The following is a 24572-nucleotide window of genomic DNA, read 5'->3' as shown; positions in this document are numbered from 1 at the left end:
CCCCCAGAAGGAGTACAACTAAGGGAAAGAGCTCACTTCCAGAGCTGGGCTGGACTAGACCCTGCCTCAAGGAGAGACTTGGGGCCCTGCCGAGGTTACTCGAGGTACACCTCCCACTGCCTGATGCTCTGTGGCCACAGACACCCTAGGCAGAGCAGAGCAGGGGGGACTCACTAGCGAAGCCCAGAACTTGGCCAGGACTGGGAATGCTCAAGAATGGGGAGAATGGTACAAGGAAAATCGTTAATAGACAAATTAGGCCATATCAGTAAAATAGTTTTAATTTTAAAATAGTCATGGATGTGAAAACTTCCCAAAGCTGGGAGTAACAGTCTAGAGCCAAGGTCGGAAGGGGGCCAGGCCTCACCTAGAGCCCAGCTTGAGGCCCCTGAATCCCTCCCTCGCCTCCCTTCCAGAGGGAGGCTGGACACAGCGGAGGCGAGCCCTGAGTGAGTCCTCTCCCTCATCCCCCAAGGGCCCCTTGAAGGCAACAGCTCGTGCAGAGGACTTGAGGGGAGAGGAAAGCAGGCAGAAAATAGAAATTAGAGGTTAATAATCCCAACGGCATCCCCCCCCCCCCCAGAAAACACAAGAAAACAATGTGTGGGTACGAAGCAGGAGGACAACACTGCTGTAACAGACTCCTCAGCGCCCCAGAACAGCCCAATTTGGGGCTGACCGAAAGAAGGGTCTTGAGCCCCAGCTGCATGTTACCTTTGGGGAGTACATACAAGAAGAGGGAAGAGCTACGAGGCAAGCTGGTGCCAGTCGTAGTCAACGCAGCTAAAAGGCCCGGTGTGGCCCGCCCCCTGCCCCTGCCCCGCACAAGGCGCAGAGCTGCGCAGGCCTGAGGGAGGGCTCCAGGGCAGGGCCCTCCGGGGTCCCAGCGAAGCAGTGGCAGCAAGGCAAGTGGGGGCCCTAGTTGAGTAGGTTGCCCTGCTCCTGGGCCTGGGTCAGGCTGTCCTTGCGGTGCAGGTGGTGCACCCCCATCCTCTTGGGGCTGCGCTGGGGGCGGCTGGAGCCAGGGAGTGCCCAGGCCCTGCCCTCAGTGTGGGAAGTGACAGGCCCTTCCTCTGTGTCACGATCGCTGGGCAGCAGACTCTGGCGTTCTTCCTCGGGGCTGAGAGGCAGGTTCAGCTCTTCCTCCTCCTCCCCGGGAGGGCCAGAGTCAGCTTCCATGGGCAGCAAAAGCCCACTCTCACCGGGTGGGGAAGAAAGTGCCAGAACCTCATCTCTGTCAGCAGGGCTAAGAGCAAAATGGCGCTGCAGGTCAGGGAGTGCATCGCGTCCAAAGGCTGTGCGCTGGGCCACAGCGGCTGGGGGTGGGGTGCGGTCCACAAATGCCCGCTGCCAGCTGGCCAGCAGGTCCTCCTCAGAGCTGGCAGAGCTGGCGGGGGCACTGAGTGTCAGGGGGAGAGGGCTGGGCTCATGGTGGGGTGAGGCCTGGGCCGAGGCAGAGCTGCTGGGCACTGGGCTGGGGCGGGCCCGCTCAGCGCCCTCCTCCACCAGGCTCAAGGAAATGGCCTGGCGGGTAGCGTAAGTGCAGTTGGGCAGGGGGCTGTTGCGGGGGATTCGCACCTTATCCTCAGAGAACTCTATCACCTTGCGGCCGGGATACAGCGGGTGTGGCGGAGGTGGGGTGGGGTAGGGGCTCAGCTTCTCAAAGGCTGGCACGGGCAGCTCCTCCTCTGGGGAGGCCCCAGCAGTGCCCAGAGAGCGGCACTCTCCATTGGGTTGCGGGCTGGGGCTGCCAGGGGCCGGGGGACTGGCTGGGTCCCCCAGGCCACCCCCACTCATGTCCACGTGCACAAAGACATCCTCAGCCAAGGGGTGCCCGGCATTGCCCGACTGCGCCGAATTGAGCAGTAGAGACTCTGGCTTCTCTAACACTCGGGCGATGACCGACGTGGGTACCACAGCCCCTGGTGCCAGGCTAGGGGCGGGGCCTGGGCTGGCAGCTTCTTGACCACTGTGCAGATGTTTCCGGACCATATCCTGTAGCTCACAGGGCAGCTGCAGCAAAACAGTGGGAGAAGGGAAGAGAGACATGAACGCTCCCAAACTCAGAGCAGGAATCATGGCTACCGCGTGCTAGTCTCACATCAGGCCGGGGGACAGCCTTGTTTCAGACAAACTGAGGTTCAGCAGGAGCGAAACACTGGAAGATTCTGAAGACCACACCCAGCATCTGATCCCAGAGCGCTAAGGCCCACGCACTCTCAAACGTCCCTCTCCCCCCATCTCGGCTGTGGCTTCTGCCCAAACCAGACAGAAGTCGGAGGATCTGTACTGGCGAGCGGCCTCGGCAGCGCCCCCACTCCTACTACGGACCCCATCAGCCTCGGGCCTCAGGCTCTGGTGTCGAGTTTGCCCGCTGGGGTAAGGCAGTCAGTTGGGCCTAATCCCGGCAATATTCTTCCGGCCGACAGCCACCCCCACCTTCCCGCATGGGATCCCGAAATGGGGAGCCTCTCTCCCCGTCTCTGTCCCAGAAATACCTGCCAGGCCAGCTCTTGCCCTAACGACGGCCCCACAGCACATGGAACACCGCCCAGCGACATAGCTGACAGACTCGCGTGGGGACATGCAGGCGAGGGGGAGGCAGGACAGAGGCAGAAAGGGATCAGACCGGCGGGAGAGGAGCCCTAGGGGGCGGGGCTAGCGCCCAGCGCGGGGCGGGCGTTCGCTCACGTCGGCGAACTTGTGGTTGCGGAAGTGGGACTTGTTGCACTTGAGCAGCTGCACAGCCAGGTTGCAGTCCAGCCGGTACCGCTCCTGCAGACACAGGCGGGGGTCACTGGTAGGCCGCCAGCCGGCGCGCCTGCGCACTCCCCAGGGCCCAGCCCTCGGAGGGCCCCGCGGCGCACGTACGTTGAGCTCCTCCAGCTTGTTGATGGTGTTCTTGGCATCCAACAGCTTATTGGTCAGCTCCACGATCTCCCAGTCCAGCGTCTTCCTATCCGTCTCAGCCTTCTTGATCTGAGGCACAAAACTCGTGTGACCCCCGCCCGGGCCGGCCTTCCTCCCCTCCGCCCCTCCCGGCCCAGAGACACAGGTAGCCACAGGTGCTGGGGCAGCCAAGGCGGACGGAATAGACAGACGATGGACAGACAGAAGGAGACCAGCCACCTCTCCTGTTCTCCGGGCTGGCTGTGGGGTGGGGGCTTTCCGTACGCGATCTGCTGCCACCGGGGGCCCGGGCAGGGGCTGCACGAGAACTGCCTGCCAAGGGGCTCTACCCGGCCGCTCAGGCAGCTGGACCGGAGGAGGAGGAAACGTACAAACCCGCGGCCGAAGCCTACGTGTGCAGCGTTTTCCAGGCTCGGGCCAGGGAGAGGGAGGAGGGGTGGGGCTGGGTGGCAGCTGGGGGCGCCTGTGAGATTATCTAGTTGAGCCAGAACGGAGCAGCGGCTCGGCAGCAGCCCTCTGATCTTCGGTTCAGGCGCTGGAGCTCCGGCCGCCCTCCCCCTAAACGGCTCGGGCTTGTTGCCACCGCGGCCGAGAAGCTGCGAGTGCTCAGTGGTGACATCAACCAGCACCTCTGCCCCAGCCAAGAGCTGGCTCCGCAGCTGTCCCCCAGGAGGGAGGCCCTGTACTGAGCGGGCCTCACTTAAGCAGGAGGAAAGCAGAGGGAAAGGGCCGGAGCCCCCGCAACCCCAGATCTCAACTGAGGAGGAGGCCCGGGCAAGGGAGAAAACACACAAACTCAGACGCAACTGCAAAGATCCAGCTGTGGCTAAGAGAGGCCTGACAGGAGAGGGCGGCAGCGACGGCGGCAGCGTGAGGGGAAGACGGGAGAGAAGAGAAACAGTGTGAGCACTAAGACAGTCCTGACTCGCACAGCACACTGCGGTCCCTTGCCCGCCACTGTCCCGCCCCCTCCCCAAGCCCCAGGGCACAGTGGCACTTCCCGGGCAAGTCCCAGCCCCCTACTATGCTGTGAGCACAGTGCCAGCCAAAGTGCCCCCATGCCGCCCCCACCCCCGGACAGATTACCAGCGTGTGCAGCTTGTCCTCCAGCTCCTGATTGGTCCTCTGAGAAGCTGTGTAGCTGTTCTGAAGCCTGCAGAGAAACACAGGGCAGACCCTGGGGTCAAGGGGTCAAGATCTGCTCTCCAGCCCCTCCTCAGCTCCTCCCCAACAGGGGATATGCGGCAAGTCATTCTCCTCCCAGAGCTTCGGTTTCCCCCCCCCAGAATCAGCTGATCTTGTGGCTTCTTCCCGCTAACCTCCTACGGGGGGGGGCTATGCGTGCACGGCCGCCTGGCCCCTCGTTTCCACACCTGCGGAACTTGTCCTTAAACTTGTCCAGCTCTTCACGGCTCTGGCCCAGCTCCAGCTCCAAGCAGTCCTGCCCGATCTCCAGCTCGCGCTCTAGGGCCTCGGTGCGCCTGGTGGCCGAGGCCAGGCGCCGGCGGAGCTCCTCATTCTCCTGCTGCAAGAGCCTGGCATGGTGAGGGGTCAAGGGCAGAGGGGCATCAGTGTTAAGACAGGCCAGCCCTGGAGCCCCAGGCTGGGCTCAAGAAGCTTATAGGAGCAAGCAGGGATGACATGAGCACAGGCAAGGGCGGGGGGCAAGGGGCTTCCTGAGAAGGAGTCTGAGTCTGGGGCAGCATATTCCATAGGCCTGCTAGCCCTGAGAACACAGCCTGGCTTGGGGGTAGTGGGGGGGGGGCGGGGCGCAGAGGGGACGGTAGAATCCACCCCCACCCGCGAAGAATGAGAAGACAGAACTGGTGTGGGGGGTAAGAATTCCCAGTCTGTCTCTGGTTACAGCCTGAGCCAGCCGGCCACCAAGGCCTCCAGCTCCAGTTTCCCCACTGCACAATCAGGCTGCTCCATTATTAATCTCTTGGAAATCCAGCCCAGCACTGCCCCCCTCTCCAAAGGCCTTACGTGGCTGACAGAAAGGGCTGCAGGGAGGCAGCTGGCACAGGAGGACCAGGAGCTGGGCAAGGGCTCCTTGGCAAGAGCAGGCCCCTCCGAGCACCCACCTCCTTGGTTCTAGATTCTCGTGGAGCCCAAGGAACAAAACTCTTTCCAGAAGGAATATCTACATCAAGCCTCCTTCCAGAGTCCCTAAACACCCCACCCAACCTTTACTTCTACCTAATCCAATGAAAAGCCCGACTATACCAACAGCCTTGCCTGGAGCTAAGAGGGAAGTGCTGAGGCAAGGCAGGGCAGGCTCTCGGGCAGCAGATACTCACTTCATCCTCTCTGCATCAGTCAGGGGTTCCTGGGCACAAAAGAATGGAAGCTTGAGGCTCAGCCCTAAACCACTGGCCCACCCTGCTTGCCCACCCTCCAAAGAGCCCTGGAAAGGGCCATGTCTGAAGCCCAAACAATCTCACAGAAGTGAACCCTGTAGAGATGGAGGCAGTCCAGTACTGCCTGGACAAGCCTAGCCCACTCTCTCCCATGCCAACCAGAAGGCTCGAGAACCCCTTCCAACATTCACCCTACCCACACTACTTCCAACCCCTCTCGTAATTCTGAAGCAAGTTGCAAATGAGTCCTGGTACCCATGCTACATCTCCCAGGGATAAAGAGAGCCTCCCAGCTGTCCCCTGGGCTCCTAGTGGGCCGTGCAAGCATGGTAGAGATGTTCCAGAGAAATGAAGAAGTCCATCAAGCTACAGTAGGGTTCTGAGCTCTGACAAAGCCCTCCTGGCCCCTTGAGGGAAGATGGGGCAGAATCAGGCCCTTCCAGAGGCTCCGAAGGAACAAGTACATGGATGAAGGAGAGCCTCTGGGCTAGTCCTGACTGAGAGGAGTGAGGTGTCTTATCCTTGTCCTGCTTGGAACCCCCTGCCCCTTTCTCCCCAAGCCCCCACACTGGTCACGGCCCAAGAGCTCAGCCAGCCACAGAGCAGGGAAACGTCAAGAGGCCTGCCAAATAGAGCCGACTGCTTCAGGATGCTGATCCAGGCTGGAAAATGAGGTGGGTGACCCGCACCGTGGGCTTTGGAGCCGATAACACCTGGATTTGATCCCCTGCTACTACACCCTGGCCTTGCTGAGCCACTGCATCCTCATCTACAAAACCAAGGGCACACCCACAGGATGGCACCCAGCACACCACCTGGCCCTTACTGAACATTCCCTGAAAACGGACAAGTCGCAGCATTCCCCCCCTGAATCGGACCAGAGCGGGCCACGGTACGCCTGACGCTCGGCGGGGACGGGGATCTCTCAAGTTCTGCATAGGTGCTCCGTGTGCGGCAACAGGGTGGGGACAAGCAGCCAGGTGACCGCAACGCTCGTTTCCTCCTGAGAGGAAACCGAATGAGGGAGGACAGCCCGCTTGGAGAATGTTTCACAGTGGCCCGAAGAAGGCCTCCTTAAACCCTAACACAGCTCCTGGCGGGAAGCATGTACTTAGCGAATGTTAGCCAGGCAAGGCGAAGCTGGAGGAAGGGCCAGACTTCTGGGGACGGCAAAGAACAGCCGGTCTGGTGGGAAGAAGCCGGAGCACCACCTCCTCCACAGAGCCCCAGCCTCCGGCGCGTGAGGACCCCTCAGCGTGGTGGGTGGCCTCTTGCAGGAAGAACAATACTGCCTGGAAGCACTTCTGTTGAGCCACGAAGACTCGGGGGTTCCCTGATACGGGGACATGGGCTCACAGCCGTCCCGTAAGCCTACACGGCCCGCCAGCGGCGCTGCAGCTAGGAGCCCCCAGGCGTGGATCTGCAATGCCACGCCCACACCCCCACTCTGGGGCCCAGAAGTCCCCTCGGGTGGGAGAAGTCAGTCAGACACCCAGCCTCAGGGGCCCACGGCTGCCAGCCAGGGTAGGAGTACGCGTCTCTGACCTCCTGCTCCAGCCGGGATCCTGGAACCTCTAGCCGCAACTCCCGGTGCTCGGGTGGCGCCTTACGGTACGGTTTCTTCGCGGGGGCCGCACTGGTCATTCTGGGTGGTGAGGCGGGCTCCTCCAGCTGCTGTGGGGAAGCCAGGAAGGAGCAGGCTCAGAGATGTGGGCAAGAGGCCTCTGGACTGAAGGAAAAAGGACAGTAAAAGGGACATATGTAGGAACCACCGGGCACGCATTGCTGGGGTCATTAGGAACCTGGACTCGGGTGTATCAGCGCCCAGGGGTCAGGGGAGTGCTGGAGGGGACAAGGGCCCAATGCGACCAGACAGGCGGGAAAGGCGGGGCCCAGGGCCTAGGCACCAGGAGGAGTGGACTATGGCCTGGGAGTGGGACAAGGTATCTAAGAGTGGCCCACTGCTCACCTCTGTGGGCTTATAAAAATGCCTCAGAGGGAAAACCGTTCCCTCTTAATCGGTTTCCTCAACTCTACACTGGGGATGAGGAGGGCACCAATTTCATAAATGTGTTGTGAAGATTACATAAGCCACTAACCACAGTTACCTGGCACTTAGGAAACGTTAAGTGTGAGCTCAGAAAAACCCCAACACAAAAACCCAGTATCCAGAAAGTAAGGGCTTGAAGATGCTCCCCCAACCCAGGCTCCTCGGCGGGGGCGGGGGGGGGTTGTCTCCAAGCTTGAGAGTCCTGAAGGCCAAAGCCTCTCTGGCCTCCACCATTCTCTTTTCACCAGCCCCCACCACGAGGGGCCATCTGCCTGCCCCCTGGCCTGCCAGCCTCTCTGGAAGGGGGCCAAGGGGGGGTGCAGGCCTCGCAGGGACATACCGTCTGACTGTCGGCAGCTCTGTCTGTTCCGCCGTCCCGGAGTTAGCCCTCGGCTCTCCGCATCCCACGGCCCCTCCACTTCCGCTAGCCAACAGCTCCTGAAACCAGAGAAGGGAAGAAAGTGGAAACCAGGTGTCAGCTGCGGGTCTGCTGGTGCCCTCGGCCAGCCTACCCAGTCCAGGACTGGGAAGCCCCCTAGGGAGAGCCAGGCAGAAAAGCCACAGCCCAGGGGATCTGGGGAAAGCAGCAGAGGTGGGAGAGGACCAAAAACACGGGGCTCCTTTCTTCATGAAAACAGTCACAGGCCCAGACGACACACATGCACGTCTCTTTTAAGATTTTATTTATTTATTTGAGAGAGAGAGAGAGAGGGAGCACAAGCAGGGGGAGCAACAGGCAAAGAGGGAGAAGCAGGCTTCCTGCCTGGGAGCAGGGAGCAGGATGCGGGGCTCAATCCCAGGACCCTGGGATCATGACCCAGGCCAAAGGCAGACACTTAACCAACTGAGCCACCCACGCATTCCACGTGTGTGTCTTGCATGTGCTCATGGTCTCAGCTTACCACAGGCCTGATTCTGGAATAGGTCTGGTCCTGTCCTGTCTCTATCCTACCCCACATCTGTCCTGTTCATCTCCCAGGCCTCTCAGAGCCTGGAAACTAAGAGATTTGGGGAACAGGGCTTGCAGAAGAGGACACCAGGAAAAAGCCTAACAGAGACCAAGAAGATGCTGGCGGAAGTTCCTAGCAGTGTTTCCAGGAGCCCAAAGACTACTTCTGTGTGTAACGGTTGTAAACAGACTTTGCAATCGTAGGCCCAGGAGAGAAAAACCGGAAAAAGCAGCAGTTAGAGCAGTCACTGAGCAATCTCAGCGAGGGTGATTTTGGTATCGCCCATCTCCCTCGGTTGCCCCCTCCCAGATCCCTGGCCACATCTGAATGGCTGTCACAATGGTGCGGAGAGCTCGTGGCACCTAGCGGGGAGAGGCCAGGGAAGCTGCCAAACACCCTGCCATGCACAGGACCGCGCCACACGATGAAGAATTATCAGCACACGACGTTGACGGCGCCCAGGCTGAGAAACTCTGGTGCAGAAAGCCCGAGTCCGGGGAGCTGAGACACTGGGCTCTAGGCTATGCTGCTTCCGACGCACCGGATGGCCCCAGCTCGGTCCCTCGCTGGTCTCTCTTCCACACAGAGGTGGCCGGACTGAGTGAGCTGGGAGGTCCCCGGCAGGTTCCTGGGCGTGCTGAGCTTGGTCCCCACCTGTAATTAGCTGGGCCGCAGCACGGGGGCAGCAGCCACCACAGGGGCCCGTGGAGGCAGTAACCTTAGCTGGCCTTCTGGGCAGAAACAACCTTCCAGCCGCCATCCTCCTAAATAGAGCCGGGGGCCGAGGGAAGCCTTGCGGGCTAAAGCATGTGTTCCTGCTGTCGGGACATGCCCTGGCCACGACTCCTGTCACATTCCAACAGAGCCTGGAGCAGGAAGAACGGTGAGGGGGTAGGGAGGGTGGGGAAGCAGGAGTGGCCTCCCTCCTCTGTCTGGGCAGCCTGGTCTCTGGCTTGGGGTTCTGGGGGGGAGCTGGGGCATGGCAGCAGGCACGAGCTGCCAACCTCCACCCCTTTGATGGTGAGGCGGACATGTCCCCACAGGGCACAAGCAGCGTGCTGTGTCGAGCTGACTCCCTGCACAGGAATCCGGGCGGGCCCAAAAGGACAGCACATTCCTGGGGTGTGGGGGAGCAAACAAGTCACCCCCGCAGGTTCCCCAGGGCTACCCCTCCTGAGGGCCCCAGGGTGGGAGCTCCTATGGCCTGGGGGAGAGGCCCAGAAAGTTCTAAGCTAGCCTGGAGAGCTGGGTGCTGATACTCAGAGGGTATAAGTGTGGGGTACGTGAGTTAGAAAAGGGGACAGCCAGAGACGCGGAGTAGGAGATACAGGGAGCCAAGAACCTTGGCAAAATCCGGGGGGGGGGCTCCAGGTTTGGGCCTGCTTCCCTCCCCATCTGCTCCCCCATCAGCTGAGTAGTCTCCTTCTCCCTGCAGGCCACACTGCAGACCCCCTCAATTCTCAGCCTCTTTTCTTCCTTAGCCCAATTCTTGCTAACACCCACTCTGGCCTCTAGGCACCAGGACACCTGAATGGGTGGCAGGCAGGCAGGGAGCCACTGACATGCTCAGGTACCTGGGGATCCTCCCTGAAGGAGAATGACCTTCACTCCATGCCCCGCAGCCCTAGCTCTACTGATCATAAATCCTGCCTCATCTTGACGTCAAATCTCTACTCCCTGGTATCACACCACATACTCCCAGGGCTTTCCTGGCCAGATAACCTGGCTTGCGAGGGACAGTGTGGAAGTGGCTAGCAGGGAGATGGGGGAGTACTGCGAACACAGAAGCTCCAGGATGAACGGTGCCAGCAATGGCAGGCAGTTATCTCTCTTGGCCGGAACCACAAAGAGGGGAGATTCTCCCAACTGGGGAAGCAGAAGGCAAGGCCCGCTAGGGAGACAGTCTTTGAGGGAGCCTGCAGTGTCCCCAGCACAAACCCATGAGGGACGGTCTGTCTCACTCTCACTCCCTGCCTCATGTCCATAAATACCAGTACGTGTTGGGGTCCTGAGACGCGCTAAGTGCCCCAAATCCAGCCCACGTCGGGGGGAGGGAGGGAGACAATGCCAGCACTGAACAGGAATGCAAGGGGCCTGACAGGCCACTGTCCTTGAATGGAAGCACAGCAGGGCAGGACAGACCCTGGAGGGAGAGCCACGCCAAGGGCACTGGAAAACAAAGTGAGAAGCAGCTGCACACCAGGCCCGTAGCCAGGAGAAGACAAAAGGTGAGCTGCAAGACAGCAGAGCAGTCCCACCAGCAAGACCCAGGCACCAGGTGCGGCCTCCACTGGCCACGTCTCCTTCACCCGAAGATTCCCACGTGGCCTTGGAATGTTGCAGCCCAAGGAGGCCTCCCGATCCCCTGTCAAGAAGAGGAAGTCCCCAGGGAAAGCAGCTGGATAACTCAGAATGGGATACGGGACACGATAAGCAAGCAAGCGGCCTTTGGGGTCTCTCGGCCTCTGGCTGCTGAGCTGGCTCCAGGACACCTCCAAGAAAATGGTCTTTTGGAAGGTCTAGAAATTGACCAAGAAGAATCCCACTCCCACCCCTCACCCCAAACTACCTGAGCTTCAAGGAACTGGGGGCAGAGGACTCAGGATGTGGGGCTACCAGATCACGTGCTGGGTCTGCACTACGGAACAGCTGTGCGCCGGGAGAAACCTCTGGCTGACCCAATCTGGTCTGGGGCCCCGCGGGCAGTGCCGGGGAGACACCCAGAGCAGCCCGGAGAAGGGAAAGCGGCTCTCCTCAAGGCCCCCACCCCCCGAGCCCCGCCTCCCCGTTCCTCCCTGGCATAGCATTCATTCTTCACTCACTCAAACTCCGTTCAGAGGAGAGCCTCAGCCGGCCCTGCTGGGGCGGAGAGGGGGGCGAGAGCTTCCTAATTGCCATGTTGCAATCTGCCAGTCAGCGCAGGCCGCCTGTTGCCGCCTGCCCTGTATTAAATACCTTCTCCCTGATTACAGCCCATGGGGCACGATTAGCTGCCTCCAGAGAACAAAGTCTACTTTCATTAGAAATGGGACTCAGCACGCACAGCAAACCTGCACTGTGAACCCACTGAACAGCTGGGCAGAGTATAGTCAGAGGCAGATATAAGCAAAAGTGTGAGCCGGACGTTGGCTGGGAAGTAGCCTTTAATCAAAGGACAAAAAATCTGCCAAGCATCCCTCTTTACCCAGGAGATGGGACTCACACCTGCTCCCTTTTGTGGATAAGTGCCTGGATGTGACCCAGGGCTGCCACCAGGGTCAGGGGTCACCGCTGCTAGAGATGGAGCAGGGTAAAGAGAAACCTTCAGAATCGGATTTTCTCCAAACCATATCCTCACTCCCACTCTGCAAACACCCACAGTAGGAGACATCAAGAAGGCTCAAGCCCAAGGGCCCAGGACGCCCTCTCACTTCCTTCTGCCACCTTTCCTGTGGGTCTGCCCAGGGCAAAGTCAAAGGTGCAGGAGAGGATGGGAGATCCGAGCATCCAGCTTTACCCCTGAGGAAGGCGATGGCAGGGAAACCAAAATGGGTGTGCCTCTGTGGCTTTTCCCACTCCGGCCTGCACACGGAGGTCTCCAGGTGCCCAAGTCCTGCACTACTCCCTCACTCCACCCTCCCCAGTTCCCCTGCCTTGCCCCAGAGAGCCCGACTGCCTCCCCTGCTCCCCGCATCCCCTGCACTCTGAGAAATTATGGCCCCAACAGTTTATCTGGGCTCAGACCATTTCCGATCCTGATATGCCTTTCTACTCACAGCTGTCACTGACTCAAGCAAGTGAGGGACCATCAGGGAGGGGCCACACATCACCACAAAAATCATTAAAGCTCTTCTTCATAATTTGCCTGAACAAAGTCAAACAGAATCACTCGATTAGCAATCACTACTGCTTTGAGAATAAAAGGAATCCGGCCCTTTTCCAGAACACTCCAGCTATGTTTTATGCTGCCTTAATTCCCCTGTGAAACCCAGCAGGACACAAATAAGTAACAAAAATAAACACAGACCCTATTAAAGCCACTCATCGATGGCTAAAACATGAATGTCTGACGCACAGGGCCTAGTGCCTCCTCTGTGGGAATCGTCCACAGTAAGCCCTGGATAGAGTCTCTGAACTCCACAGGCCTGGAGGACGCTGTGCCTTTGGGGGCAGGGCACACTCCTGCCATACACGTCTGGCTGCCTCTCGAGCCTCTGAAATTCAGGGTCTGCATCCAACGGAGGCCCAAGAAAGGCGAACCACCAGCCTGCAAGCGCCAGCCCTACAGCCCTACACCCTACAGGTGACCCCGCAGAGGCCCTGGAGATTGCCCGCAAGGAGCGCCCCCACCACCACACCACCATTAATACAGGCCCTCTCCACCCTGAGTGTCAGTCCCCTGGCACGGCGAGCCCCTCCCACCAAAGCTGGCTGGGTTCAGCCCTCCCCCACGCCGCCCCCCGGGTGCCCCTCCTGCTTGCTACCAGCCCCGGTTCCGGCATGCAGCTGTTCCTGAGGTACACGAGCAAAGCCCTCAGCAATCCTGGGCGCGTGGCAGGCAAGCAGCCAGCAGAGCGTGGGGTGGGGCCTGGGCAGGCTCTGCTCTGGGCCGATGACTAGGCTGGGAGATGCCAGTCTGTGCCCAGACCGGCCCTGCTGCCCCTCCAGCAGTCATGCCTGCCACCCCTCTGGGCAAGCACAACCTCACCCTCTTGGGACAAGCTGCCTGTGGCCCTGACCTGGCCCCCTGCCTGCTCTAAGCGGCATCGACTGACAGGGTTTTAAAAAGTGGGTGGGAATTATTCTGCCCCAGAGTAAGCTTGAGGACTCCCAACTAGGGCTGGGGACCTTCGAGAGCTCACCTGGCTCCCACCTGAACAAATACCTCAAGTCTACCCAGCTGGCCTCTCAAACAAACACCTGACAGGAACGAAGGGGCTGCACACAACTACTGATGATGGTCCAAGCAACCACCCGTAAATAAAGGGAAGGCCAAAAAGTCCCCAGGATCAACCAGCACTTGACAGTAGTCCCCATGCCCTCGCCCAAGGAAAGGCAAGGTAAGGCGTGGCCCTGAGCCGGCCTCTGCTGCAGGCCCCTTTTGTTTTCCTGGTCAGAGCCCAGCCAACAGGCACCCCTCCAGCTTGCTACTCCTGACTCAGGGTCCCTCATCCAGGCAGCCCCTACACCCTTTCACATTTATGCATTCCCACCCCATACTAGCAGGAAGCTCCCTGCTTCTCCCTCCTGGCCCAAGGGAAACAGAGCCCACCCAGAGGGCCTTCGGGTCCCAAGTTCCCCCATCCAGCCTAATCCGTACTGCACTGACTCCAGAGGCTGGAGCCAGAGAGGCTGTCTAAGGAGTTACCTGTGGCGAACACCGGGGAGGCCCGAGCAATCCGCCTTCCTGCTATCCCGAGCCCCCTTCTCCTTTCCAACCCTGTACGGAGAAGGGGGTCTGGCGGGAGCTTCTCTACGGCAGGCTCTTCACCAGTCTCCCAGTCTGAGGCCAAGGCCTCTTCCAGGCCAACTGTGGAGTCCAAAGCCAGGTCCCGCCTGCTCTGGCGGAGGTGTCCTTCCAGCTCTTCTCGGTTAAAGTCCACCTGCAGCTCCACACCATGGAAGGCGGTGGGGGGCCAAACTCCACCCGCTCCACCTACCGGAGCAACGGGAGCCACGAGCTACAGCTCAGCTGAGCGCCTGGTTCTGGACTCTAGCTTTCAGCTTCACCCTCTGCCCGGCGACTTTCCCACAGCCAGGCCACGGTTTTCCTCAGACCCCCACCCCCAACCTTGCAGTTGATCCTCAGTGATTATCCTGGGGTGAGAATAATGGGGACACCATTCAGTCTTCCCCACTTGACAAAGGGAGGCAATTATCCAGTGGAGAAGAAAACTCCTCTCCCACTCTGGCTCCCTCTGGCTCTGAGGTGTGAAACAGAGCAAACTCCATAATGCTTAAAGCAGATTGAACAGAAATTCTAACCCAGTGAAGGGAGAACTAGGCAGCATGGTCCTGACGGAGGGGAGCTTGGGGTCAGCAGAGGCCAGCAGCAGACTGGCAGACAGGCAGGCGCCCCCCCCCCCCCCCCCCCGCCCAACCACAGCAAGGAAACTGGGAAAACGGAGGGACAGCAGTAAGGACAAGAGAGCAGAGGAGGCATGAGGTAAGCTAAGGGGAGGAGGCAGCCAGGCTGACCGGGGGAGGGTGCGGGGTGACAGAGGCACTGCTGCTGGTGGTACCCGGGGCAGGTTAGCTGGCCCAGGTCAGACTCACGGGGTTAGTGTCTTCTCCCCAACCAGCCAGCTCTCCTGGTTAGCACGGTTAGCGACAGACTCATGGCAGACGCCCTCCAGGCACTCCATATAAACAGACAGCTTGGTGGAGAGCAGCCCAACTCCGGAGCTGCAAAGAGAGAGCAGAAGGAATGCCAAGCTGCAAGATGCCTGAGGGTACACACTGCGCTCTTCTGACGGGGAAGCTCCTGCAGACTTACCACTAGCCCCGCAGGGGCCTTCTCCCATCCAAAACTCACGCCAGGAGGGAAGGCAGCATGCCCCCTGCCAACCAGCTGGCTGACCCGAGGTGACAGGGCTCTGGCTGGTCAACACAAAGAGAGGAGAGCCGCGGTGGAAGGGGGCACTGCGGCCTGGGGGCAGCTCCCCTGTCTGGCCTTCTCCACGGACACCGCTGCCAGGCTGCACCACAGCTCCGACAGTGGGGCTGTCAGAACGAAGTTGGCCACGGCTGCCGCTGCCACCCAGCCTGGGCCTGTGCCAGCAGAGCCCACCCCGCCACCTCCCACGGGCTCCAAGGCAAAGGGCCGGGAGGGGCCTGGCGCGCAGGGATCGGAGGCCGCAACAAGGAGTGCGTCGAAGGCACCACACAATGGGGCAGTGTGTGACCTGGCCCAGAGCCGGGCCAGCCGCGGGGAGGGGTGGCACGCTGCCACCCTTCAGTTTCTGACAGGCCAGGGGGATGGTGCTTCCCAGGGAGCTGGCCCCAGAGGAACCCAGAGAGCAAGGATAAAGGCTCCTCACACTCCCGGCGGCGACCATTCCACCCGCTCAGAGGGAGCAGTGCCCAGGGGAGCCAGTGTTCCCATCACGGCAAGCTCGGGAACAGCAGAAAACATCTCTCCCGAAGCCTCCAGAGCCACCCTAAGGGAAGTGAGCCCCTCTGGCTTAGAGATCTCAAGGCACATGGAGCCGCAGTAGTGGAGTCCCAGAAACCCCGCAAGATGTGACCCCCGGAGCGGCAGGAGAGGAGAGCTACAGCAAAGGTGGCAGCAAATACTGCCTGTGCTCACGGACGAGGGCAGCATGCTGGCAAGGAAGAAACAGGCTTCCCCTTCTGTCTGGAGAGCCCTGTGGATGATGAGGTGACTCAGGGTAGAGGGAGAGCAGCGACCACCCTGGCGCCACATGGGGCCTGGCCCTTCTCCCAAGCCTAGGTTGGTCATCCCCAACTGCCTAGTCCTGGAGCCCCCGCAGTACTCTGACAACAGCCCCAGAGCCCAAAAGGCCAAGGCCTGACCACCAGAAGAGAGAGCAAGTCTTCCTAGAGGCTCTGAGCTCTTCCCTACTGGTAAGAATGCATGGCCACTGACAGGCTCCCTTCAGAATCCTCGCCCACAAGTAAAACCGAAAAACACCAGCTGGGTCTGGTTTGCTTTCAAAACAGAGCAGCAAGTCACCTAGGTAATTCAAGGTTTCAGAAACCAGGGACTGTCTCTGCGTTGAGACAGAGGTGGAGGAATCAGGTAAGTTTACTCTCTGCCTGGCCACACAGCACAGAAGCGTGGAGGGGAGAAACGCACGTGAGGCGGAGGCCGTGCTGCCCACGCCATGTTTAGAACCATCCGATTCCCACTCAGGGCACTCCTGCCAGACGACTTCATCACAGCATAAAAACCACTCCTCAGAGATAGCCTGCGTGCTGCTGTGGTGACCTGTAGTAACGCTTCCCGAGCCCTCCCACGCAGCCAGCCCCAGAGGCCCACGAGCTGGGAAGGAGGCTCCAGGAGGGGCTCCTCGAGCCCAGGTGACTTGTCAGGTGAGCAGAACAAGCCAAAGAACAGCATGTACTCCTACCGAGGTGTGTTTGTTTTACAAGAGATGCGTGAGGAGGAATGTCTCGAAGCACACAAAAATGATCAGAAGGATACAGGATAGTTCCCTGTCTCTGGGAAAGGGGCTTAGACAGGAGCAGTGGGGGAAGAAAGGGAGGGTCTTTTTACTTTTCCTTTTGCATGTTTCTGTATGGCTGGTATTTTACGTAAGGACACATATTATGCTTATGACGAAAACAGAATTCCTGGACAAACGGACAAAACCCCTCCATCTGCACTGTGCTTCACCATTCTGGAAGCGCTTTCCCTTCCATTGTATGTCCTTTGATCCTTGCAGCCTAATGAGGCCCACAGAACAGGTGGAGTTCTCCCATTCTGAAGGGACAGAGAAGACAAGGGTCTTGCCCAAGACCACAGACAGAACTGGGCTAGAACCCTCTGTTTCCAACCCCAGCGCAAACCATGGAAAGCAGCCTCCTCTAGGGAGCCTCAGGAAAGCCCTGGCGATTCTGCCCTGATGTAAAGACCCTCAAGGCTTCTGAGGTGGAAGTCCCCACGGGCTTAGCCAAGAAGGTGCAGAGGCCTGTTCAGTACCCCAAATGGTAAACCCAGCGTTCTAGCCTGCTGTTAGCTGAGTGAAGCGCACTGACTTCCTGGCCCCTGTCCTCAGGGACTTCCCCCCACACTTCACTGGGAAAGTGCAGAGCTCTTCACAAATGAGGGGGGCCACGTCCTCTACAGCTTCTAAAGGTCACCCTGCAGACAGCTGGCGCTTACGAGATAGTAACAAAGAAGTCCCACTCTCACACTCGTGGCCAGTCCAGGAGACTCAGCCCTTTGAAGCCTGAACATACACGGCACAACCCATCCCCGCCGGCTCACCCCATCTCCTCTCACATCGGCTGAACATACGAAGCGGCTTACCAGCCCTGCCAAGACGCCGTCAGCAAAGATACGCCACATTGCAACGAGCACTCCCACACTGAGGGACCAGGGTAGAGGCCAGGGAAAACTCCGTCACGTCACCTTCAGCTACCGGCCTCGTCCTTTTGATTCATGTAGGCATTAACAAGGTTATAGTAGGTCCTGGCTGTGGGCGGGGAGCACCCCCAGACAATGAGCGATAGGGCTGTGGGGCACTCAAAGGGACTTAATGAGTAACAAAGAGGATGCCAGCAGCCAGACTTGTGAGAAGATGGTGATTAGCAAGAAAATATACCGGCGTGTGCTTCACCTCTGCTTCTGACCTCTTCTGCTGGCTTAGGGATGTGTTACTAGAACATAAGAAGGCTGGAAAGGCAAACAGCTGAAGCCAAGCACCTGGAAGATCACTGAACCGCATCACCTCAACTCTAGACAATGATCGGTAATGCTACTGCTAATCCGATCACCTTTTGTTTACGCAGGACCTTGCTTCCTAAGAGTTCAAAGGATAGATCCTATCTGCTTTCGTTTCAAGAAGGAAGGCCTTTCAAGAAGGAGGGCTGATTTGGGTCACACAGTAACCAGAATTGCTCAGCACCTATCACGGAGGGCCTCTAAGAAGCTTCCAGAGATAAAAGATCTCGCCCTGAGTGGGGGAGAGACAGGTTAACAGCCACCTGCATTACAGTTTGGTACATGCTTTGAGAGCCCAGAGGAGAGATGCCTGGCTGGGGCAGGGGTTCAAGGACCAGAAAAGGCTGCCCTCTGAAAAACTCAAACACATCTTCCTCATCTGGACTGTAAACTCAAACTGGAGCACACCTGGCATTATACAATTAAGAGGTCTAGACTGGAAATACATTCCTTGAGTGTTTGTTGGGAACCAGTGCCCTAAGTACCCGCCACCAACTACACTAAAAACAAGGCAAAGAAGGGACAGTGAACTCCCAGCTACCAGCCCTATTTCTCGGGAGCATCTGAGTTAAGCCCTGTTCTGCGACACAAGATCATCAAAGCCCTAAGAAAACTTGGGTCAAGAAGTCTGGCTTCCTAAATGCCTAGATATGTTCTATCAGCTTCATCCAACATTCTTCAATCCAGAAACACCACGGAACATGAATCTTCAAGCACCTCATCCAGTCATCCACGGCCTGAACCACATTACAGATCTACCACTTACCCACCCCCACCTCCACCAAGGTCACCGCCAACGTCACGTAAAGGGGATCCATCAAAGGAGTCATTATGACACAAAAGATGGGGAAAACACCAACTACTCTGCACAGGCTACTCACTGATGATGTCCCTAGCCTCAGCTTTTATATCGCTTCATTATAAAGAGACTCTCCCAATTTTACTCCCACCTCAAAAGGCTCCTAGCTACCTTGCAGAAATCAAAGGCTTATTCTAGCTTGAATAAAACAAAGCCTTTTCTTACCTATTGTGTTTTCCAGAATGGCATTCATTTACTAAGCAAATAATAACGGAGTATCCTTCGCATGACAGGCACCATGCTACACGCCGTGAACTCATTATCTCTAATGCTCTATACTCCTGCAAAAAAGATGATGTTACCCTCATTGTACAGGCGACAAGACCAAGAGTCCTACCAGTTAAGCAATTTGTCCAAAGTCACACAGCTGGTAAGTCACAGAATCAAGATTTCAACCAGGTCAGCCTCGCTCCAAAATCAGACTCTATCACACCGCTCACCCTACTCCCAACTCCCCACCCCCTCACCCTCATCCCATGAGCAGGGAGGGTCTCTCCTCTACAGAGGGTCAGCTCAGCGAAAGAGACCAACAAATAACAGAGAAATCATCATACAACCTGGTAAATGCCAGAACTGAGGCTTCTCACACAATGTGCTATGCGGGCTGAGGGGGGAAAGGAAAGCAGGGAAGACTTCTCATGGGGGGTGACAGACCGGCTGGGTCCTAGGGGACAAGCAGAGTTTCAGAGACAGGTGAGCATCATGGAGAGAGTGAGGTGCACAAGCAAAGAAGAATAATGTAAACGGATGGCCGTAACAGGTTCAGGAGCAGGGGGAAATTCAGGAGCAAGGAAGCACAGGGCAGAGGAAGTGGAGTGACAGCCACTCAGGCCAGAGGGTTGAGTTCGGGCCCGAGGGTAAACAACCTTTCTGCATGCTGAGCGGGAGTGGACTGTGTCCTGAACAAGGGAGAAACCACAGCATTTTTATGGGAAGAGACACTGTTTTTCAGTGGAAGACAATTCTCACAGCAGCTTGGAAGACAGACTGGAGTGGGGAGAGACTGCCACCTGTCATGCACTCTGTATGCCCCACGGCATTATAAAGTGCCTCTTCAGTGCCCTGCATTATCCTAAAGGGTAGACAACAATAATGAGTAAGACTTAGTCCCTGTTGTCAGGGCACTTGCAGTCTTGGGAGAGTCAGACAAGCAAACAGACGATTACAACGCAGCCTAAGTGTTAACACAGAGGCCCAGAGGAAAGGTGTGAAAGGAGCGGGGGTCCCAAAGAAAGGGACATTTAAACTGAGACCTAAAGGACAAAGAGGTTGGGGGGAGTGCTCCTGGCTGGCTCAGTCAGTAGAGTGTGCGACTCTTGATCTTGGGGTTGTAGTTCGAGCCCCATGTTGGGTGTAGAGATTACTTTAAAATAAAATAAAATAAAATAAAATAAAATAAAATAAAATAAAATAAATCAATAAATAAAGGACAAAGAGGTAGGTAAAGGGTGGCAGGGGCGGCACATTCCAAACAGCAGGGCTGACAAGTGCAAAGGCCCAGAAGCTCGAGAGAATAAGTTCACAGAGCTGCTAATCCGTGGGGCGCCTGGGTGGCTCAGTTGGCTGGGCAGCTGCCTTCGGCTCAGGTCATGATCCTTTGGTCCTGGTATCAAGCCCCACCTTGGGCTCCCTGCTCAGGAGGGGAGTCTGCTTCTCCCTTTCCCTCTGACCCTTCCCCTGCTTGTGCTCTCTCTCTTTTTCAGATAAATAAATAAATAAATAAAATATTAAAAAAAAAAAAAAAAGAAGAAGAAGAAGAAGAAGAGGCTGAATCCGGTGAGAAACGAAGGCCGGGTTTACCCAGAGGTCCTTGGCACTCAGAATACGGCAGTGAGGAAAAGGTGAAGGGGTTAGATGCAAAGATTACACTCGAATAAGGGGTGTTAAGAGAAGAAATGGACTTTGAAAACGACAAAACCAGAACTGTAAAGGCAGAGAACCGGCTCCAAATCTATCAGCCTTCACCCTACAGTTCAATCATTTGCTAAAACGAGACCTGAATTCAGAAAGTCTGAGGACTTCTACCAACACACGAAGGTGTGCTTTACGGAGATTACACGTTTCAGCACGCTGACTGCAGCACAAATCCAGATAAAGTACATTATCCTGACATATACGGCTCCTCAGTTAATGGTGGAGCGGAACAGACACTGACAGATAACTTTCAAAATCTCATGTGCCACAACAACTAGAGAAGGGTCATTCTGGCTCAGAATTCCCAGAAAGAGCCCTAAGTCCTGAGCCCCTCTATTCCCCTGAAATCGGCTCAGACATCAGGCGCGTGCCTACTCTGATGGCAAGTAGAGTCATTTACTGAAGAAAAAGATGGGCCCCGAGGGCGTGTTAAATAGACAGGACGTGACTCAGAAGGAGGGGAAGAGTGATTCTTAAGTGCAGGGCAAAGGAAAGCCAGTCAATCAAAACACAGGCACACCTCTGCCCCAGGCTGCACGTGGGCCTCCTGCTTGGCTGAAGAGAAAGGGACTGAGCGAGCGCTGAGCCCGGACCTTCCTCGACCATAGAAACTTCAGCAGAAGCACATCCGTTTTCCAGTTTCCCCTCAAGCTGGGGGGCCGGCGCTGGTTAAAAGGCCGCCTATTGTGGGGTTTTTGTGTAGTTTGCTACCTGCTACTTTTTAAAACAAGATGACATCCAGATTGTCTATGAATTGAACACGTCAGCTGCTCCTGTCAGTAATCAAAATCAGAAACGAGCCTTTTATGTCTATGTCACCCCCCCTTTAAGGTATGCTAAGAGTGGGTCCTCATGTCAGCCTGCTCACCCAACCCGGGTCCAAGGTTTTCCAAGGGGCAGTCACCAAGCTGGATCCTGAAGAGAGAGTTCAGATTTGGCTAACATGGCAGTGGGCTCCCTCCCACAGCACCCTGCACCAGTTTTTATATTTGAGGAGAGAGCTGTGATGAAGAGCTCAGCTCCTAAAACATTCAAATAACACAAAAAAGTTTACCACTATCTAACCATCGTGACAAACGAGATACAAATTGCCACTAGGCACAGTTAATAAAGAGTTAATTTCACACCAAATTTAAAAAAAAAAAAAAAAGGAAGCTCAATTGTTGAAGCCAGATAGTCTGGGTTCAAATCTCAGCTCTGCTCTTTACTAGCTGGGTGACCTTGAACAAATGAACCACTCTGCACCTCTATTTACTCATCTGTAAAATGGGGACAATGGAAGTATTTGCTGTGTAGGTTGTTACAAAAATTAAATTAGTTAATACGTTTAAAGCACTTACAACAGTGCCAGACACAGAATGTGCTCAATAAGCACTACCATTGTTACAGCTCAACTGCAAAGATAATTCTAAAACCTCACAACCTCAAACAGGAAGTCAAGGGCATTTTAACATCACTTTAAATAGCTTAATGAAGATGTTCTCACTACATGCAAACTCTATTCTATTCATAAGCTGTGTCCCATCTCTCCAACATCAAGACAGCAGCTCAAACCAGTACAGCGCCTCCACAGAGAGACACCAGGTTCAATCACGAAGAAGTCAGTGCTGAGATCTGACCAGCATAACAACAACAAATACGTATGGAATGTCAGTCACTGTTCTAAATACCTTAATGTATTAACATCTTTAATCCTTACCACAACCTATGAGACGGGCACTCTTGCCATCTCCATTTGGTTGATGAGAAAGCTGAGGCAAAAAGAGCTATACAATTTCTAACAGTCACAGAGCAACAAATGGCAAAGCCAGAATTTGAACTAAGAATTCTGGCTCCAGAGTCTGCTTTTAGCCTCTATGTGTGCTCCCCACACTGTCCTTGCTGATCACAACTCTAAGGGACATCCACAAATTGTCCTCAGAAAGAGAAACCTCCCAGCCTTCTAGAGTCACAGCTAAATAACATCAGTTTTTCTGATACCTGAAGGTATTGAAGCTGGCCTAGTAACAGTGATTTGGGTTGGTCTGTCTATAGCAAGCCTTTTTGGGGTGGGGGGGGCGCAGGCAGGGAGCAGGAGATGGTTAGTGAGGAGTCCTAGATCAAACTAGACCCCCAATCCAATCATGGAGCAGACGCCAGTCATGAAACGAGCTTCTCTAAAAAGCCTGCCCCCAACTCTGGCTTGGGCATAACCACAGGGCATCGAAGGAAGTGAGGACCATATTCACTGCACTTTGTGGCTCCAGACGCCTTCCCTTTTCTCTAACCCCAAATCCACTATCTCTTAAGCCATACTTAGTTTGGCTAGTGAAACTGATTTTTTTTTTTTTAATGTGGTTTGATGGGGAGAATACTCAGGAAGAGAAGAAAGCTATTAGAAAAGGTATACAATCCTTTCCTTCCATCACCACACTGATCCAGACTGTAAAGCAGTTCTCAAACATCAAGGGTCTCAGGCACAGAGTGATACCATAAATATTCCCAGAGCTTTACACGAGTCAACTCAACCCCTTACCGTAAACTGATCTGGGTTTCTTCTCCCTAACCTCAACCTGCTTTTCCTCCTCCACTGACCCCACTTACCTACCAAATCTACAACCCCAAAGAAACACTAATGAGCCCCTCTTACCACAAGAAAGCTCAAAAGAAGGAGACCTGCTGCAAGAGTGAATTCAGGAGTTGGTGACAGAACATGATCAGACTTTTTCTCATGACTCCGCCCCCCATCTGTCACTCACCAATCTCTACTTCAGGTAGGATGCCAAACTAAAGATGTGATGGGGAGACTGAAAAAGATACAGTGAGCATGTAGGAAACTGCTTGTTGACAGGGATGTGTTAAAGCGCTTTCAGCCTCATCTCCAGGCCCTTGACCGTGTTCACTTGCTCCGGGGAAGGCACACAAGGCTCAGTGCTGCACCCAATTCTCAAAAATCAGTGTGCAATATAAATAGAACACTAACTTACAGACCACAGGTAAAGCCCAACCTCTATAGAAGAGAGTCCTTTTCAGAATAAATGTTTCTCAGTTATCACTCTGAGCCCATGCATCCTGCTCGCAGGGAGCATGCCAGCCTGTCATTGGAGGCCACCTTACCCGCTCTGGGGTTGAGCTCGGGCAAGTCGCTACCTCTTCTTTCCAAGCAGGTACTGTGATTTCTTCCAGTCCCTGGGGCCCCTGAGTCTTCAGCTGAAATTGGGGCAGATGCTATAGGAACTCTGGAAAGGCTGATCTAAGTCTGGAGAAAGGTCATCTAACGCTTTAGTTCCCTCCATACCAAACCTGCCTGGCATCCTCCAGGTCTCTCTTCCCCCCTTGCCCACTATCCTCCTCCACGGGAAAGACCTCTCTCCTACCCGCCCGGTACAGTCGGGCCTCGGCCACAAGCTCCAGGCTTTTTTACTCTCGATTTAGAAATTCCCCTCCAGGGACGCCTGGGTGGCACAGCGGTTAAGCATCTGCCTTCGGCTCAGGGCGTGATCCCGGCGTTAAGGGATCGAGCCCCACATCAGGCTCCTCTGCTATGAGCCTGCTTCTTCCTCTCCCACTCCCCCTGCTTGTGTTCCCTCTCTCGCTGGCTGTCTCTATCTCTGTCAAATAAATAAATAAAATCTTTAAAAAAAAAAAAATTCCCCTCCAATTCGTGACTGCTTCTCCAGGGCCTGCACACCTACTTGTGCTTCACCCGCCCTGGACCCCTCCCCCCACCCCACCCCCCCGCGCCGCCGCTGGATCCTAGGCCCCCTCCCCTCCGCCCCATCTCCCTCTTTTTTTTCCTCCGCTTCCAACCTTCCAACATCCCATTTCCTCTTCTTAACCCCGGAGCTAGTCCCTCCTCCTCCCCTACTCTGCGACAGTGCCCCCACGATCCCCCCAAACTCTAGCCTCCCGGCCGACTACTCCAATCCCACAACAAACTTTCTGCCGCTGCCCGGTGCCTTCACGCCGCCATCTTGCCGCGGGGCAGGCCGGGTAGTGGCCACGGTCGCGGGAATCCCCACGCACCGGGCGCCGCGCGTCATCGGGGGCGTGGCTAGGGGGCGTGGCTTCGGGTCGGGGAATTAGGGCACCGGGTGATTGAGGAAAGGTGGGGATCTCCTAAGAGTGGGGTTTGGAGACCTGGCCGCTGGAGAAGAAAGGA

At 56.3% G+C, this 24572-nt stretch overlaps 1 protein-coding gene across 10 annotated transcripts; it reads right to left on the bottom strand.

The window, feature by feature from the left end:
- Window positions 1-268: 268 nt before the first annotated feature.
- On the bottom strand, window positions 269-24405 carry TJAP1 (tight junction associated protein 1). 10 transcript variants are annotated; one of them, XM_040643510.1, is made up of 11 exons: window positions 24350-24405; window positions 23528-23620; window positions 14526-14654; window positions 7661-7758; window positions 6816-6999; window positions 5211-5239; window positions 4284-4445; window positions 3997-4063; window positions 2872-2979; window positions 2692-2775; window positions 269-2013 (listed from the first exon to the last, which is right to left on the bottom strand). In XM_040643510.1, exons 5-11 carry the CDS (start codon window positions 6912-6914, stop codon window positions 919-921), a joined length of 1644 nt encoding a protein of 547 aa, XP_040499444.1. In that variant the 5' UTR covers window positions 6915-6999; window positions 7661-7758; window positions 14526-14654; window positions 23528-23620; window positions 24350-24405; the 3' UTR covers window positions 269-918. The 10 variants fall into 10 exon arrangements, with proteins under 10 accessions (XP_040499444.1, XP_040499445.1, XP_040499448.1 ...); XM_040643511.1 differs by lacking the exon at window positions 14526-14654; XM_040643514.1 differs by lacking the exon at window positions 14526-14654 and having other exon boundaries at window positions 6816-6944.
- Window positions 24406-24572: the final 167 nt, after the last annotated feature.

This window comes from Ursus maritimus, unplaced genomic scaffold (genome assembly GCF_017311325.1).
Source record: "Ursus maritimus isolate PB19 unplaced genomic scaffold, ASM1731132v1 scaffold_29, whole genome shotgun sequence".
Taxonomy (NCBI): domain Eukaryota; kingdom Metazoa; phylum Chordata; class Mammalia; order Carnivora; family Ursidae; genus Ursus; species Ursus maritimus.
This window is presented reverse-complemented; position numbering and strand designations above follow the sequence as displayed.